Below are 17,250 nucleotides of genomic sequence, written 5' to 3' on the forward strand. Positions count from 1 at the left end.
ACCAACTCTATCTATCTATTATTTCACTTTATCAAACCTAGATTTTTTTCACTTGTATTAATGTCTCATTGAGAGCCAGTTACTGGTTTATGACAAATATTTGCTTCTTCAAGTAATACGATTTCATAGTCAACGTATTTTTAAAGAAAAAACAAGTCAAATACGTAGCTTTAGATAAATTTTGATACATTCATGAAGATTCTCCAGCTAGTTTTGTTGGTAATACTGGGAATTAGCTTGTTTCCAAGGCATTGAATGTTGCATCCATGTAAACACCTATGAACAACCAGGGCCAGGTACCAAGGTAGAGGATATTGGAGATGGAGCAAGGAGGGAAGAGTTACATATACGAATGTGACAATATCTACCCTCAAGAGATGGTACACTTGGGACTTTAAAACTCATTACTCATAGATTTCTTTATACGTACAGAATACAAGAGGTGATCAAAATATACAGTGAATGTTTAAATAAGAGTTATTACAGTGAAGGCACACTGCCATTAATTTCCCTCAAATAGTCCCTCTCACTTATTATCTCGTAATTCTTGTGATTTTCTGAAACAGTTCTGGAAACACTCTTTGATATCGTTAGGAGGTGTGATCAAAAATCCAGTGAATGGTGCTGCTGAGTACCATCCAACAGAAAGGTAGGCTGGTACAAATATTCAATGTTCCGGTGTCCTCATCCACCTTGTTCACCAGATCTGGCACTGTGTGACTTTTAGCTCCTCCCCAAAGGCAAAATGACCATGGAAGGCAAATATTTTGAATCAATTCAGGACATCAAGGGAACCAGGTCAGCATAACTAAAGGTACTCTTTCAAAGTGTGTTGGGGGGTCTTTTGAGAGGGATGAACAGTATCTTTTTTTCTGTTCTGTTCCTCTCTCTCTCTCTCTCTCTCTCTCTCTCTCTCTCTCTCTCTCTCTCTCTGTCTTTTTGAGACAGGGCTTCACTATGCAGCTGAGGCTGGCCTCAAACTCACTTTGGAGCCCAGGCTGGCCTCAAATCCACAGTGATCCTCCTGCCTCAGCCTCCCAAGTGCTGGGATTCAGGTGTGTGCCACCACACCCGGCAATAATGTGTCTTTTACTGTAATAAAATTCTCAAAATGTAAACATTCGTATTTTTCAACTCCCCTTACTTCCTTTTACTGACAATAATGGAAAACTGGTAATTTGCTGCCTAAATATTCCAGTTAATTAGAAGCTATCAAGTACACTGTGTCAAATGTTTAAAGAACTGTTATAAAAAAAGCAGCCAGAAACACAGAGACAAGAGAATTGGCCATATTAACTCAGCTTTATAATTCTTAAAAATTTGGTTGGCTCCTCTACTTACTAATCTTCAGTAAATATTTGCCACATTATGTGAAAGGCATTATAAATGTGTAAGAATACAAAGCTAATCATTTGCTCACTCATTCACTGATTAGCTGATCTATTCAAGAAATATTTACTGGGCACCTATACTGTTCCAGACATCAAATGGTGAGATGATAACATTACGAACCATACAAGGTCATGGGGGAAACAGAAACCCAGTAAAATAAATGGAAAGAGTCTTTTATTCAGAGGCTCTATGAACACTATTTGTGTATTTGTTTGTTTCACCAACCTGATATTTGCTGTTTGCTGTTTCACCAACCTGATAGTCTACTTTTTCTTTATATTCTTCTATGGTTCTGCCTTGAATAAAGTTGGCATAGAGTACCTTTAAATTTTTATTTCTTGGGTAAAATTATTTCTATAACTATCACTCTTGCTTCTGAGAGTACTCTAGCTCACTTATTCTAAACTTACCTAAAGCTTCAAAATGTGTTCCATTCTCTAAATTTGGTAAAAAAAAAAAAAAAAAAAAATTAATCTCATCTATGCCTTTTACAAGTTTATAGAATTTGTTCACAGAAAAGGAGGCCCATTTCTTACTTTCTCCTAAAGTAGCCCCTTTTAAGTCACTTGATGAAAGGTACTTCTTAGATTCTACTGAATATAATTCAGTCATTCTTGCATGATTTAGAAGTCATCACAGGAAGTTAACAGTGGCTTAGACGTCATTTTTGTCAATAGCAGTGGGTATAGGGTGCAGAAGACATTAAAACTGGATTAGGTTAAACTGATGGCAGAACTGGGTCATTCCCAAAATGTCACTTTCTCAAATATACCAACTTTTCACTTCTCACTTTTTCTTTTTTTCTAAATTAAATAAAATATGTGCAAATTATACCTTGATTTATTTAGAGTCATAAAAAATCAGAATTCACTTTGAGTACTAGGATGAAAACATTTATTTTTATATCACATATATTTTTATATTTCATACACCTTTAATTAATTCTATAGCAATATAAACTAAGCACTTACGTTTGCTGCACCAAGAAGTATTAACGTAGGCCCAAGACCTATTGTATATATTGATCTGAGCATTACTGACACAAGAAATGGCCGGATGCCCACAGGCTTGGAGAAGAAAAACAGCACAGATGTGCAGATGGCAACCGCTATCCAAAGAAGGACCGAGAACAACGGGGAAAGTGTGCCTGTGAAATGTAGGAAAAGTTTATTTGTACAAAGAACAAAACCAAAAAGTGTTGAAATATCCACAGTTCTACTTTGTACGTTATAGCAAGTCAAGCCATAATGTATTGGATTTCAAACCAAGCCCATTCTAGCACTTTGTTTTAATTTCGAGAAAATGTCTTTGAATACGTTACTCATTATTACATTTTGAGAAAGTCAGTGATTAGTTTTAGGCTCCTCGAATGCGCACTAGTCACCATTCCTTCCATTAAGTCTGAGAATTGTGTGTTTTCCTCCCTGATGAAGTGATATGCTGAGCACTTTGGATAAACGCATCTTGCTTGAGAACCTTAGTTCGAAATTTGATTAATGACCACTAGAGGTATCACTAAATCATATAAAATCAGTTATTTTTTTATTGAACTCATACCCTGGCTTGTTCTATTATCATCAAGTTTCCATGCTGTAGATTCCCCTGAAGAATCCAGCATGTAGAATACCTGCCATATTTCACTGAAAATAAGACTGGATTTTATATTAAGTTTTGCTCCAAAAGATGAAATGGGGCTTATTTTCAGGGAATGTCTTATTTTTTCACGTATAGCAATCTACATTTATTCAGTTACTCATGTATAAAATTACTTTTATTCATGTACAAAACCTGCATTTATTCAGATACAGTCACGTTATCATCTTCTGGAACATTGTTGAACCCTCCAAGGCCTGAATTCTGACCTGAATCTCCTGCAGCTCTATTTCCTATAGAACCACTGGTCCCAATGTCTCCTGTCCAGCAACAGGGGTCTCCTTAAAGGAGCACTTCCTGTCCACATAGCCCGTTCGTAGTGCATTGGCAACACCATTGCCAGGGAGCCTAGCCCATGAATTCTTCCCCAAGTCACGACCTCTTCCAGGTGGGCCTTCACGAAGTTTCCATTCACTCAAGCATTAATTGAAGACTTTCAAGACAGGAGTGGCAATAAAAATGATGACAGTTAAGAATGATTTTCCACACAAAACTGACAATAAGCTGAGGGCACCACAATCCAAAAAACATTCCTTTATTTCACAAGAGTGCCTTAAGTGGGACAGTTACAACACACAACATATTTTATTGTGAAGATTTATAGTAGACACGAACGCATCCATCCATTAACAAGTGCACACGATACTCAGGTTTTGTGTCTGTACTCGGTCATTCGGCAATAAGTCTTGGGTGCATCTGTTTGCATAGGCATTTATCTCTGTTCCAAAGGCACACACTTGGGTATTTGCAAATAATTACTATTATCATTTATTTTAAGCATTAATGTCAATAATATTTATATTTAATTTTATATTAATGTAATTTTACAATTCAATCCATCCATTCTGTGTTGCAATGGACGTACTAAATGCATCTCTCTGGCTGACCATCTTAACTGGGACTTATTTGGGGGTTAAGCCTTATATTACCAGCATCCTGAAAAATCATGCAAGGGCTTATTTTCCAGTTAGGTTTTCTTTTGGGGGAAAACCAGTAGGTAGTCTTTATAAAATAATATACACTTTAACAATTTAATCTATGTGTATCTGTATGAATGTATGTATACAAAAGCCAGCTCAAATTGTGAAAAAATGTACTGAGTTATTAAATCATTAGAAATTGGTCCAGATATATTTTTTCCAAGCACCTTCCCTGAGATCACAAAATGGGCTACGTTTTTCTTTGAGAAGGTCTATATAATAATTTTCTAGAAAGTATACGTACATTAATACTATTATATGAAGAAAATAGTTGTGTTGCTTTAAAGACAACTGTGACATAAAATTATTTCATCTCAAAAAGATAAAAGATGTACAATTCAATGCCATTTGCAAGGACATGCAAAATCAAGGAATCACTCTTTGATCTCCCTCTGAAGGTCATGTGTGCTGTGTCTGCAGAGTGGATTAGGGGAAATATATTTGGGCTGACTGAATCGGCTCTGGGACCTCAAAATAGGTCTACAGGGTGATACAGTCACAGGGGAAACAAAATGGATATTTTCCACGGCTTCCTTGGACAAATATTCCGGAGTAATTCTTATTCTTTGGGCCACGCCTATTTTTATTCTTTCTAAAATGTAGTTCTGGATACAAAACACTTTGAGTGCTTTGAGGTGCAGAGCCTGTGTATTATCATCAAAACCCTGGGGTTACCTATTTTCATTTAACGAATTCTGTATAGACCTTAGTTCATAGTGAGTTGTACCATAATAAATCTCAAAAAAAGATTTTGTCACTTGTTTACAACAAATAAAAAAACAAACATTGAATGCAATTTAGACAGGTTTACTTTGAAATATTTATTCTCATGTTTTCCCTTGCTATAGTTTGGCTATCATTTGAGTATGTCCCTCTAAACTTCACATGCTAGAGTCATATGACCCCAATGTGACAGTGTTGGGGTGGTAGAATCTTTACAAGGAAGGGTCTTTCTCAAAGCCATTAGGGTGGAGGAGTTCTACCCTTGGGAAGGGATTGATGCAGTTACCACAGAACACAGCTAGTTCCCTTAAGAGCAGGCTGTTGCAACCTAAAGCCATCCCACCTGCACGGTCCCTTCTCCACCCAGCTACTTCCTTTTCTACTTTCCATCACATTGTAATAAACTCAGAAGGGGCCTTACCAGGGGCTGTACAGGTGGGGCTACTCAATCCAGACTTTCAGCTTCCATGAGACAAATAAACTTCTTCTTTAAGAATAAACTATGTGATATTGTGTTATAGCAACACAAAATGGACTGATACATCTTTTAAATTAAATATTAAGAAGAGAGATGACAGAGATATGACAAAATGCAAATCTATTCATGATAATTTTGATGTTGGCTTGAACGCATTCTATGTCTACCAAAATACAGCCTAACCACAAACTACCTTGGCTTCATAGGTCTCAAAGAGCCAGAGAGAGAAAAATGCCTTCCGTATTTCTCATTCTTGCTGGGACTTGGCCCTCCATCAGAAAATAAATTCTGTAAGGGTGAAGGTCATGTCTGGGCAAGTCATAGGATCTATCTTATAGTGATGTTTATCTATTAAGTAAATAAACAAAAGTATGTTGTGTAGATTCACTTTGGGTAAATAACTAATTCTCTTTTCACAAATTCTCAAAGTTGTGGAGCTTCCTTTATTAACTGCCCGGTAAATCTACCAGTATCTTCAAGGCACATTTAACAACTTTCTGCCAGTGATGTGACTCTTCAGTATAATTTACAAGTAGGTGAGACATTCCAAAGGTGTCAGATTAGGTACAGATACTCACACTGTGCTTTATCACTGGTGCCTGCTAAACTAATCATGTCTTAATTCTTCCCCAACATTATCTGGCTTGCTGAGATTTCCTCTTGATTATACACGAAATTATACCCAGGCACTTCAAACTGGAGTTTGTTCCCTTTGTAGAAAGAACCCAAAGTATGTGGATCACAGTATCTTGCACATAGTTTAATGCTAAATATACCTGTGGAATGAATACATAAACCTAAAATCTATTTTAAAAGACTATCAATTGACAATGATATCTGTAATTCTCTTCTGTAAGAATGATCGTATTGGGTGTGATCTAAAAATTCAATGCTAAAAAAAGAAATTAAAATCTCTCTGAAAAACCCCAGAACAAACAACACAGGTTTTCAGAACCAATGTTTATCCAATAAGGGAAAACATTTTCCTCTTCTTAATCTTTTTTTTTTTTTTTTACCAATTTTCTGTAAGAAGCATCTATTATATTTATGATGGAAAGATAGTTTTAGAAATTTTTCCATACATTTTTAAATATAAGAAAGTAGGAAGTTCCCTTATATAAAGGAAAATTCAGACAGCCAAACTGGAAATTTCAGTTCACATAATCAAACTCTGCTGTCTACCTCATGCTGATTTGTCTATCATTTAGAAAATGCTATTTCTTCGCTGTCTCTCCCCATTCCTGTGCCTCCCCCACTGCCTCCTAAGACTCTCCTGTTTCCTCCACCTGGGTCCAGCTAAAACAAGCACCCATCCATAAGGTCCCGGGTGGTCCTTACTCTTGTACCTTCCTCATTTCTTTGTCCTCTACCCAAACCATGAGCTTCTTGAGGACAAGGACAGCTTCACTAATCTTTGGATCACTGGGGCCTAGCAGGATGCCCCGCACTTAGTGAGACCCCATCAATGCTCACTAAGTTACTGAATTGAAATCATCTTGAAGGAACTTATTTTCTTTAACATAAAGCACATGTGGGGAAAAAGAATTACACCCCAAATTTGAAAACGTATTTTTACAAAGCATTTATTATCTTTGTGTAAGAAATTCCAATTGTGTCACTTTTCTCCACTGATTAGCCTGCTTTTGCCAAGTGACACCCAGGGCAGACAGTTGGCATGGCAATCCTTTGGAGGCTCCTCAGCATCAACAGCTGCTGTACACCTCGGTAAGGAAGGAAAGGATCTACTGTCTGTAGTACAGAGCTGGAGGGGCTCTCCAAATCAGTCCTCTGAGAACTAGCTTCCTCTAAAATATCTTTTTAAAAAAATTATTATTATACAGCACACATATTATATATGTATAAATTATTATCCAGCATACATATTATACATCTGGCTGATGTGGGGACACTATTCTCTCAGTTAATACTGTAACCCAAGTGGAACTCAGACATTTGGGCACAAGAAATTCCTAGTGGCTCAGGTGTTATTGGGCTGGAAAGTATACCTGGAAGAAGCATATACAGCCCACGCCCTTAGGGTCTAGGGTTAGAAAGGGTGGCATGTGTTAGCCAGAGATTTTTGCATTGCTCCAAGATTTATCAAGTGATTTTATCATCCTTGTGGTTCATACATTGTATCAACTTGAGTCTAGAAGCTTAAACTTAGTAGTTCTATATCCAGGGGTGAAAAGGACACACCCTTCCTGTTCTAGGATGTTGTTCATAGTGTCAACTTGAGAAGTTTAAAAGTTCAACTAAGTGATTCAGCAGGGGGCAGAGGTCCATACTTTGTAAACATCCTCAGCTTGTGGAAGAGGAGGGTCCAGAGATGGTATGGGTGTGGGTGGGTAGCCTGCATACAGCATAAGGGAAGGAAAGAGGCTTGTTTCCCCCCTTTTATGCTTTTGCCACCCTGCCTTGGAGCCAGCTGATCACAGACTGAAACCTCCACAAACTGTGAACTAAATAAACCTTTCCTTCCTTAATTTAGGCTGTCAGGTATTTTGTCTCAGCAATGAGAGAATAGTCACTAAGACAATCACCAACTCCTATACTCAGAATTGTGTACCTCATTGTTCAACAGAATCCTTATATTTATTTTTTCTTTTTAAACATATTTTCAGAAATCTTCAAGACTTATGTACTAGTTGCAAAAATAACAAAAATTCCATATACCCTTCACCTAGATTTCTTAAATACCAACATCTTACATAATCACATTACAGTGATCAATATCAGGAAATTCGCATCCGTAGGCCATGTTTATCTAATCTGACCAAAGTTCACCAACCATCAACCGTCCAGTTAACGTCTACCTCCTGGGCTAGCACCACACACTTCATTTCGTGATCATGTCTCTTTAGTCTCTCAATTTGGGCAGTTCTTCAATCTGCCATTCATGAGCTTGATACCTTGGAGAAGTAACTGTTACATAGAATGTTCCCTAGATGGGGTTTGTCTGAAATTTCCTGTTTATTCATCGTTTTTGGCAAAGTATGTTTTTTTTCATGTTTCCATTTTTATGGGTTTCCAAATACAAAAAAGTCAAGATCCTTACACCAATTATCTCAGATGAGACCATACAAAGCAATTCACTGTGTACAACAAAGGCAAATTATGTTATGTCTTCCTCAGCACACCATGTCAGGGACACATGACACCGCTTTGTCTCATTACTGCCAACAGTAAGGTTGATTACTTGAAGTGACTTCACTTTGAAGTTACTTTTGTAATTAGGAAGGGTGTTGTGGAAGACATACTTTAAGACTGTGTCGACCTCCTATTTTTCACCATATTTTTTCACAACATAGTCATACCTTAATTTTAGCCTCCATCCATAATTCTTACTACTATGATATTTGTTTTAACAGTGACATACTATTTCTATCACTCTTTCTACATTTTATTAATTAGAATACTATTATACAGAAGAGCTTGCTCTTCTCACTGTCAGTGTGGATTTCTGAACTCTTATTTTATTCTGAGTCATAACGCATTCCTGTCAATATTTTTTGTTCTCAAAACTTTCTCAGATTTGGCTATTGGGAAGCCTTTCAAGTTGGATCCTGTGTTCTTACATGTTCCTATCATTTTTTAGAGGAATTTTAGTCTTGTAGCCCATCCTTAAATGACTTCAAAGTGCTCCTAGAGAGTACTCTTTCAGCTTCTTTGAAAAAACAATTCCCATATTAAAGGCTTTTCCATCACTAGCACAGAATTTTCCTTCTCCAGACAGTTCTGATGGCCAAATGTATTTGCCGGTCTTGACCTTGTTCCTTCAGCTTTCCTAGTGTGAAGCTGAGGTTTGGATGCTGGGTTCACACTGAAGAAAATTTTAGCTTTATTCATGGAGTTACAATCAAATAATTCATGCAAAACTATATGCACAATCCAGACACATCTTGGAGTTCCATACTGCCAATGTAGCAGCTCATGCCTACCCTTCTTCCCATGCAGGACACCTACACTCAGATGCCCTAAGATTAAACCCCTGCCTTGGTCACTACTGATAACTCCTATTCAAGAGGTCTCCTATAAGAGTAAAGCCTCATCTGCATTGATGGCAGAGCATCATGTTTTCTAGTCTTGTGTTTTTGGTCCTGTATCATTTGGAAGCAGGAGAACTACTCCAAACGCTCCTAGCCATGTGTTCTTGAAACCTTACATCAGCAACATCCAGTGAGCTCATTAAAATGAGTACTTAATGAGTTATTGGGCAAAATTTAAACCTCAACTTCTTTATCAGATGGTGGAATGGTACTAGAAGGAAGGCCTCACTTTACAGGTGGTCAGGCAGTGAAGTAAAATTATGTATGTGAAGGGTTCATCATTTTGCCTGGGCCAACCTAACCGATAAGCAGCACCAGCTGCTGCTGTTATCAATTATTATCAATACAATCATGTTATCTGCATGAAAACAGATGCTGTTATAATTATTATTAGTCAGGCTAGTAATAAAAATAGTAAGTAAAGAGCCACTGTCCAGAGGGATGGCATTTCCTGTCACCACTGTATTTTGTGTGTAATTGGTGGCAGCAGAAGTTATACATGACTCTGTGGTCAGGTAAGGGATACCATGGAAAGGAATCCGGGGAAAATTAGGTCCTCTGTAAAGGGGTACCTGCTATCTAAGCTTCCACTCAGTTATCAATGGAGGAATGTCTTAGGTTTGACACAAAAGGGTTAGCCTTCTCCTCAGAGGTCTGCCATTTTAGGCATCGCTAGACTGCCATCTCTTCATCTGTCAAACGAAGGTTTGATATTCAATGATTTCCAAAATGGCCTCCATCTCTGAAGACTTTATGTTTCTATTAACTAGGACTCTGTAATCTATCCTCCACATTCTTCAAGCAGATGATAGTCCCTTATCATTTCACGCTGGACTTTTCTCCTCACAAGAGTTACATTCCCTGGGCCAGGAGTTCATCACTAAAGGAAGACTAAACACAGGAAAGAGGAAGTTGCTTCCATTTCCTTGAGCACAATGGAGAAACCAATGTTTGCTATGTTTTTTACTGCTCTTTCATTCACTCATCCATTCCATTGCCAAATAATCTTCTATCATTGGCAAGCCTTCCCCAGAACAGCAAACTGTATTCATGATCACTTCACTACAGTGCAAGGTGAAGACTTTGATATCTACATTACCCACCATGCACTTGGAACAGAGTAGACTACTCTCAGACCTCCATGTCTTTTCCTACACACCTCCAGTTCAGTTGAAACAGGCTTCAATACCTGTTGCTCTCCTTATACCAGAGGCTTCCCCTGGTAATATGAATATTTACCTTGTAACAATAACCACTAAACTGTATCCAGTGGCTACGGCATTATCCTATCTAAATGCTTCATCTCTAGAATCTCATTAAATCTTCACAACAATCCTATTAACAGATAAGATGCAAAAGCACTCTATGTTTGGTCTTTTGAAGAATCTCCATCTTGATTTTCATAGTGGCTGTCCTAATTTACATTCCCACTAACAAAGTAGGAGGGCTTTCCTTTATCCCTGCAGTCTCGCCAGCTTTTGTTGTTTTTTGTATTCATGATGAACGATATTCTGACTGGGGTGAGATGGAATCTAAATGTACTCTTAATTTGCATTTATCCAGAGTCAAATATTTTTTTCATATACTTTTTGACCATATGCAGTTCTTTTGAGAAGTATCTATTCAGTTTGTTTGCCCAAATTCCTTATTGGATTTATGTTTGCTTTTTAAATGTTCTTTATATATTCTAGATATTAATCCTTTATCAGAAGGGTAACTAGCAAAGATTTTCTCCCATTTAGTGGACTGTCTTCACTTTGACTCTTGTTTACTTTGTTGTACAGAAGCTTTTTAATTTGATATAGTCTCATTTGTTGATTCTTGATACCATTTCCTGCAGTTTTAGAGCCCTGTTGAGGTCTTTGTGCTGACAGCTTGAAGTGTTTCCCTTATGTTGTTTTCCAGCAGCTTTAATATTTCTGGTTTTATATCTAAGTCTTGATTCATTTTGATTTGATTTTAATACAAGGAAAGAGATAAGGATCTGGTTTCAATTTTCTGTATGTGGTTCTCCATTTTTCTTACTATCATTTGTTAAACAGACTTCTTTTTCTGTCCAGCATATGTTTTTGGCCCCTTTGTCAAAAAGAAGATGGCTGTTGGTGCTTGGGTTTGTTTCTATGTCTTCTATTATATCCTACTGGTCTACATTTCTGTTTTGGTGCCAGAACCATGCTATTTTTGTTACTATGGCTTTACAGTATAGCTTGAAATCAAACACACACTCATGTTACAATAGCACAAGTTACAATAGCTAAGCTGTGGAAACAGCCTAGATGCCCATCATCAGATGAATGGATAAAGAAAATATGGTATATATACACAGTGGACTATTACTCAGCCATACAGAGAATACAATCATGTCATCTGCATGAAAACAGATGGAACCAGAAACTATCAGGTTGGATGAAATTAGTCAGGGTCACAAAGTTAAATACTACATGTTTTCTCTTATATGAGGAACCTAAAACATATATGAAATTAATAAATAAGTAATTAAAATGAAAGAGAGGACAGGAAACCAGAAGGTAGAGTTCTGGAAACAGGAATGTGGACCACTGGGGAGTGGGGAGAGAAGAGGGAGGGGGATTAAAATTAAGATATGATAAATGCACATATATCTTATTTCCCACATAAACCCACCATCATATAACACTAACATGACTTAATAAAATGAAATGCATCTTATGGTTATTCTGATTTCTGTCCTGTTTTCTCCCATTTATTCCATATCCATTACAAAATAACTTACCTGGTGGGATCCCAGACCTGTAACATATTTTTCCATGTACTTTGCCGAACTTTATCCAAACTTATTTCTCAAAGTCCTACCCTCCAGCATATTTCTACTGTATTTTCCATTTTAATTACAATGTTGTAATTTCTCTTGTTTTTGCTTTTGTAAACCCTCATGTATTATTAGCTTAATCGTAATAAGTTCAGGGTTAATATCTTTATTCTATATTATTATATTCTGTCTTATGCTGTACATATTAAGATAAAACAATAGAAAATATTTTGGGTTACAGTAATTAGGCAGATATAACAACTTTTCATTACTTTATTTGCTAATATATATTATACTTCTAAGGGCTATCCTGCATATGAACTTTTTATAAAAGTCCACTTCTATTTTCCAAAGTTTTTTGTCTACATTACTACTATCATAGTTCATTTTCAATAAATATAGAAAAATCTATTTAGCAAGAATTAAACTGTATTGATTTCACAGTTCTGCACAGTTAGGGAATTCATTTAGATTCCTTTACAATTTTTAGAATGTTAAGACACTTCTCATTTGAAGAGAGACAGTACTTGCCTTCATCTCCATCATCCCCAAATGGGTAGAAGAGAGCCACGGCCAGATTGATGAACACAGCTAGGTTGAAGGAGATGCTGCCCCAGAGGGAGATATGCCTCGAGAACCAGAACAGAGCAGGGTTGTCTAGGAAGCAAAAAGAGCAAAGGAACAGAACAGAATATAAAATTAGTCCAATGCATGAGCCTTACTGAAATAACATAACACTAAATGCAGTTTGTAAACCACTGTGGTAAAAGCACTGGCTATGATTTATTTTAGAAAGTTTATTAAAAATTATCAGGACCATAGCAGGTTATGTCTGATTCCTTGTTTCATCCTTTAGGTAGTTTATACTTAAATTGCTGTAGAAGGTGAGTAGTTTGGCAACTTTGAGAGCAGTCAGAAAAGGTAGTTCTGTAATAAACCTCTCTGGTCGATCCCTGGAGCAGATTAGAGGAAGAGCAGTTTAGCAGGCAACTACTGCCCTTTTTAATGGAATGGTACACATTCCTCTACAATCTGGCAACACTGAGAACTGTTCTCACTGTCGTGACTCAAAAGTCAAATTAAAAAATTAAAGCCTCTAGCACAGAACTATCTCTAATGAAAAATTTTACAACACAGTCATCGTTACCTTAAACTCTGAAACTTAACATTGGGGCATAATTATATTTACAGAGAATTAGTGATTTATAATAGTATCTACATTCTAAAATGCAACGCTTCTTAATAATGTGTTGGGTTTAAGCAGCAGAAGAAAATGAAACTTCCAATAAGAATTATCAGTAAGTGGGAGAGGCATTTCTGATATTTACAGAAGAGGGACTCCATGTCTGTTATCAGAAATAAATTAGTAAATGCATATACTTACCATAATTTATATAAACTAAAAATCAGTTCCTTCCACCTCTCCTAAATAAGTAAACAGATGTGTAGTGCATATCGGTTCTAATAGGAGCCAAGGTTATCAGCCTGCCCTTGGCACACACATGACTTCTTTAGGTTTCCTTTATTCTCTAACTCTTCATATTTTAACATCAGTATTAAAATGTTGCCATTAAAGGGGAGGGGGCAGCATACTGATTCCAAATAAAGTGATAAATTTTTTGGATATTGTATTAGTCACTGGGAAAAAAAATATCTGACATCCACAATTAAAGGAGGAGAGTTTTATTTGGCTCACAGGTTCCAGTGGGTTTAGTCCATGGTTGGCTGGCTCCAAGGCAGAAATGCATGTGTAAGGGCATAACGGAGAAAAGCTCATTTGCCCAGGGCAGCCAGGAAGCAGAGAGAGAAGGGAGGAGCTAGGGAGAAGAATACATCCTTCTAGATCACTCCCCAAATGACCTGCCTCCAGCCAGGCCCCATCTCCGAACAGAAGAGATTTCAGGGATATTTTAGATCTAAGCCATAACAGATACGCCCTCTGAATCTCAATTTAGAGTCTTCTGTCTATTTACAAACTGCACTCTTTAGTATATTTCTCTTGGAGTGGAATATTTCTCATTGGAAGAGGTTACAATTAGCCATGGCATTTGGCTAATGAATAATAAATGATAAATATCTACATCTCCATTATTTCTCTCATTTTTAGAAAGCAGACTAATAAGAGAAAATTAGAAGATGCTGATACCTATATTTATAATAACAAGTCCTCACTGTACATCCACCAAATGAATTAGAGTTGCCTATAACCTCATAATAAGCTGTTTTCAAATATTCAAGTAAATGTACAGTGGAAATAACTTTAAGATTTATTTCTTGATAAATAACAAAATATTTTCCAAAAAAAAGCACAGATTGCAGAGCACTACTTCATTATTCAATTTGCTTTTGGGGGGAGGGTGTCAACACAAATGTATGTTTTTCAGACTTCCTAAATAAAATTATGAGCCTTTATATTTATTTGGACAGCCCAAATTTTCACTAAATTTCATAGGTTCTATATGATAAAATGCTAAGGGACAGTAATTTCTCTCTTGAATTTTTTCAAACATTCTGCTAAGAAAGCCGAAAATGCATGCTGCAATCTTATATCCAAAGATGGTGTTTCTCAAGCTGCACTCAAATTTCTAAATGATAGTCGTTAAAGTTCCTAGAACACTGGAAGGATGGACCATTTTTGAATGGAAGCATTGTGAATGTATGCCTGCATGTCTCGGAAACTTGTCCAAAAGCCATGCAGAAAGAACTCATGATATCTCTTGTCAGGAAAAATAAATTTTACTTCAAATTTCATGATTTTAAAATTTAAAACTCAATGTTTTCAAATGGATTAGAAAGCTAAATTATAAGTAGTGAAAACTGTATTATGATGACTTTTAACTGTAAAGTTATCACACTGGTCCTTTGAATACCAGTGCCCCACAATGTTTAGCTTGTTGGGAGAGGTAAAGATACGTTAGAGTGGCATTCAGAAGACCATGGAACCATCAGCTCAATCACAGGGCAACAGGGGAGCAGGTCGCTGGTGCCCGTGTCTCCCCACCCTATTACCCATTGCAAGGCCCATTGGGCCTTCAGAGAGTTCAGACCTGCAGCTGTCCAACACTCCAAGCACACAGCTACAACCTGTGATTTGTGATATGTATGTAACACTTGAATGCCTAGTGATCCATTTATGGTACACTCATAACAATGGCACATAATGGCTGGGAATGGTGGCACATGCCTGTAATCCCAGTAATCCCAGGAGGCTGAGGCAGGGGGATTTCTACAGGTTCAAGTCTAGCCTGGGCTACTCAGTGAGTTCAAGGCCAGCCTGAACTACATAGTGAGACCCTGTCTAAAAAAAAGGGGTGGGGGAGACAATGAAATGTTTTCACATTCTTGTTCCTTGAACTTTCCTAGGTAACACATACAACTATCATGCAAAAATTCAAAATATTTCAGTCCTGGACAGAAATGGGTTAAAAATAGGTTCCTCGCTAACAGGTGGTGTAATTACTCGGCGTTTTCTGTTTTCATTAAGCTGCAGGTGTCTCAACTCCACTGTAGACTGAGCTTACACTCTTAAGCCTACAAGTGATTTCAGTAACATCAAACAGGCAAGAAATTAAAAATCAATTCAAGTGAATTGGCATCAGGGGTCCCAAAGTACCAATTTATCTATCCCAATGCACAAACCCCACCATTTCGGTTTATTGTACTTACTCCTGATTTTCCTCTGCCACTTCATTTCGTTGTAGAGGTCTTCTGTCTGCTGGAAGAAGTCATTCACCTTACTTCCTTGTTCATCCCTTTCTGTCGTGTTAAACACACGGCACTTGGATTCTCTCGTGAGGAACTCACATATGTTGGGAACAGGAAAAACTATTTGTTCCATAGTCCTGTCATGCCGAACAATCTGAAAACATTAATTTGCATTCAGTTTTAACCTTTTGTACACCTCGGTCTTAGGCTACGTTTTTTGTTTTTAGCATGTTCTAACTGATAATATATTATGAATCCTATTAACCAAAACATGCCAGGTTGAAATACCTAAAATAATCCTTTACTGTCCTACTTTGTGTAAAAGATATTAATAGATGAGCATATCATAAACACCATAGCTGCTTATAAAGAAGAAAACTTTAAATCATTCATTCTCTCTGGATTAGCATTAAACTCTTGCCACCTATTTTCATTTTCATGAGGTATAACAGAGACCTTTCTGTTTCTTTTTTTTTCTGTAGTGCTGGGAATTGAACTCAGGACCTTGCACTTGCCAGGCAGACACGTATACCACTGAGCTAAATCCTCAGCCCCTATCAGAGGCCTGTAATGGTCTTATTTAGCAAGTAACTGACAGAATAGCCTTAAATCCAACACCCACGTTGGTATCTCATTCTTACTCTGTTCTTCCTGCAAGGGCTGCTGGGTAATAAATGATACACTAAGCATTATGTACCTCTAGTCCACAGAGAAGGGTGTTCTATATCATTAAAATGTTTTATTCTTAGCAAAACATTTTTGTAGGTATAACATTCACTTAAGCATACACTCATACATCGTGTTATTTTCAGCTTCATTCATTTGATATTTGTGACCATTTAACTTTAGATAAAATAGGCTGGGTATTTTCGTATAGCTTCCTACATAACAAGGTCTGTAGCCTAAATTTCAGGGTTCATTTCAGGTCCCTAGCAATCACTAAAGACTAGTCTAACCCAGAGGAGTGATCTGATTTCCTTTCACCATTGACTGGTGTAGTGGTTGACATGTGACATAGTTCTAGAAAACAAGGCATGGTAGAAGTCAAGGGAAAATGCTTCCAGACAAGATTGTGACTCTGATAAAGGCAGAGAGCCTTGTGAGATCAATAAAAGAATAATAGCAAAAACTCAATACACAAAAACAAAAGTTCTTTTTTTGCTTGTACCATCTTTCTGTTTGCTCAGAATAAATGGTAATATAAAGGTGTGATGCCTGAACCTCTGGCAGCCATTTTGCAACCCTGAGGTGACTGAATCAATTATAGAACTACTGTTAAATCCAGACTACCTGTAAGAAAATAAAATGTTTATTCTTTGAGTAACTGTCAATCTGGTATTCTGTTAAACTTGTAACTGACAGCATCCTAAATGCTTTGTTATACATCCAAACTATAAACAAAAATATTGACCTAAACAAGATGAAATCTCCTAGTGGTAAAGAAAAATTCCTACATACAAGTTTAAAAATGAATTACATAAA

The 17,250-nt window shown here is 37.0% G+C and overlaps 1 protein-coding gene across 1 annotated transcript in view; it reads right to left on the reverse strand.

Moving 5' to 3' along the window:
• Positions 1-17,250, reverse strand: part of Itpr2 (inositol 1,4,5-trisphosphate receptor, type 2) — a gene marked incomplete in the record, with an annotated part of 429,938 nt that overhangs the window by 74,420 nt on the left and 338,268 nt on the right. The window contains 3 exon segments of the mRNA XM_013511399.1: positions 2,364-2,539; positions 12,595-12,720; positions 15,730-15,922. Of these exon segments, the coding sequence (XP_013366853.1) occupies positions 2,364-2,539; positions 12,595-12,720; positions 15,730-15,922 (495 nt within the window).

This window comes from Chinchilla lanigera, unplaced genomic scaffold (assembly GCF_000276665.1).
Source record: "Chinchilla lanigera isolate Chin_1 unplaced genomic scaffold, ChiLan1.0 scaffold00012, whole genome shotgun sequence".
NCBI lineage: Eukaryota > Metazoa > Chordata > Mammalia > Rodentia > Chinchillidae > Chinchilla > Chinchilla lanigera.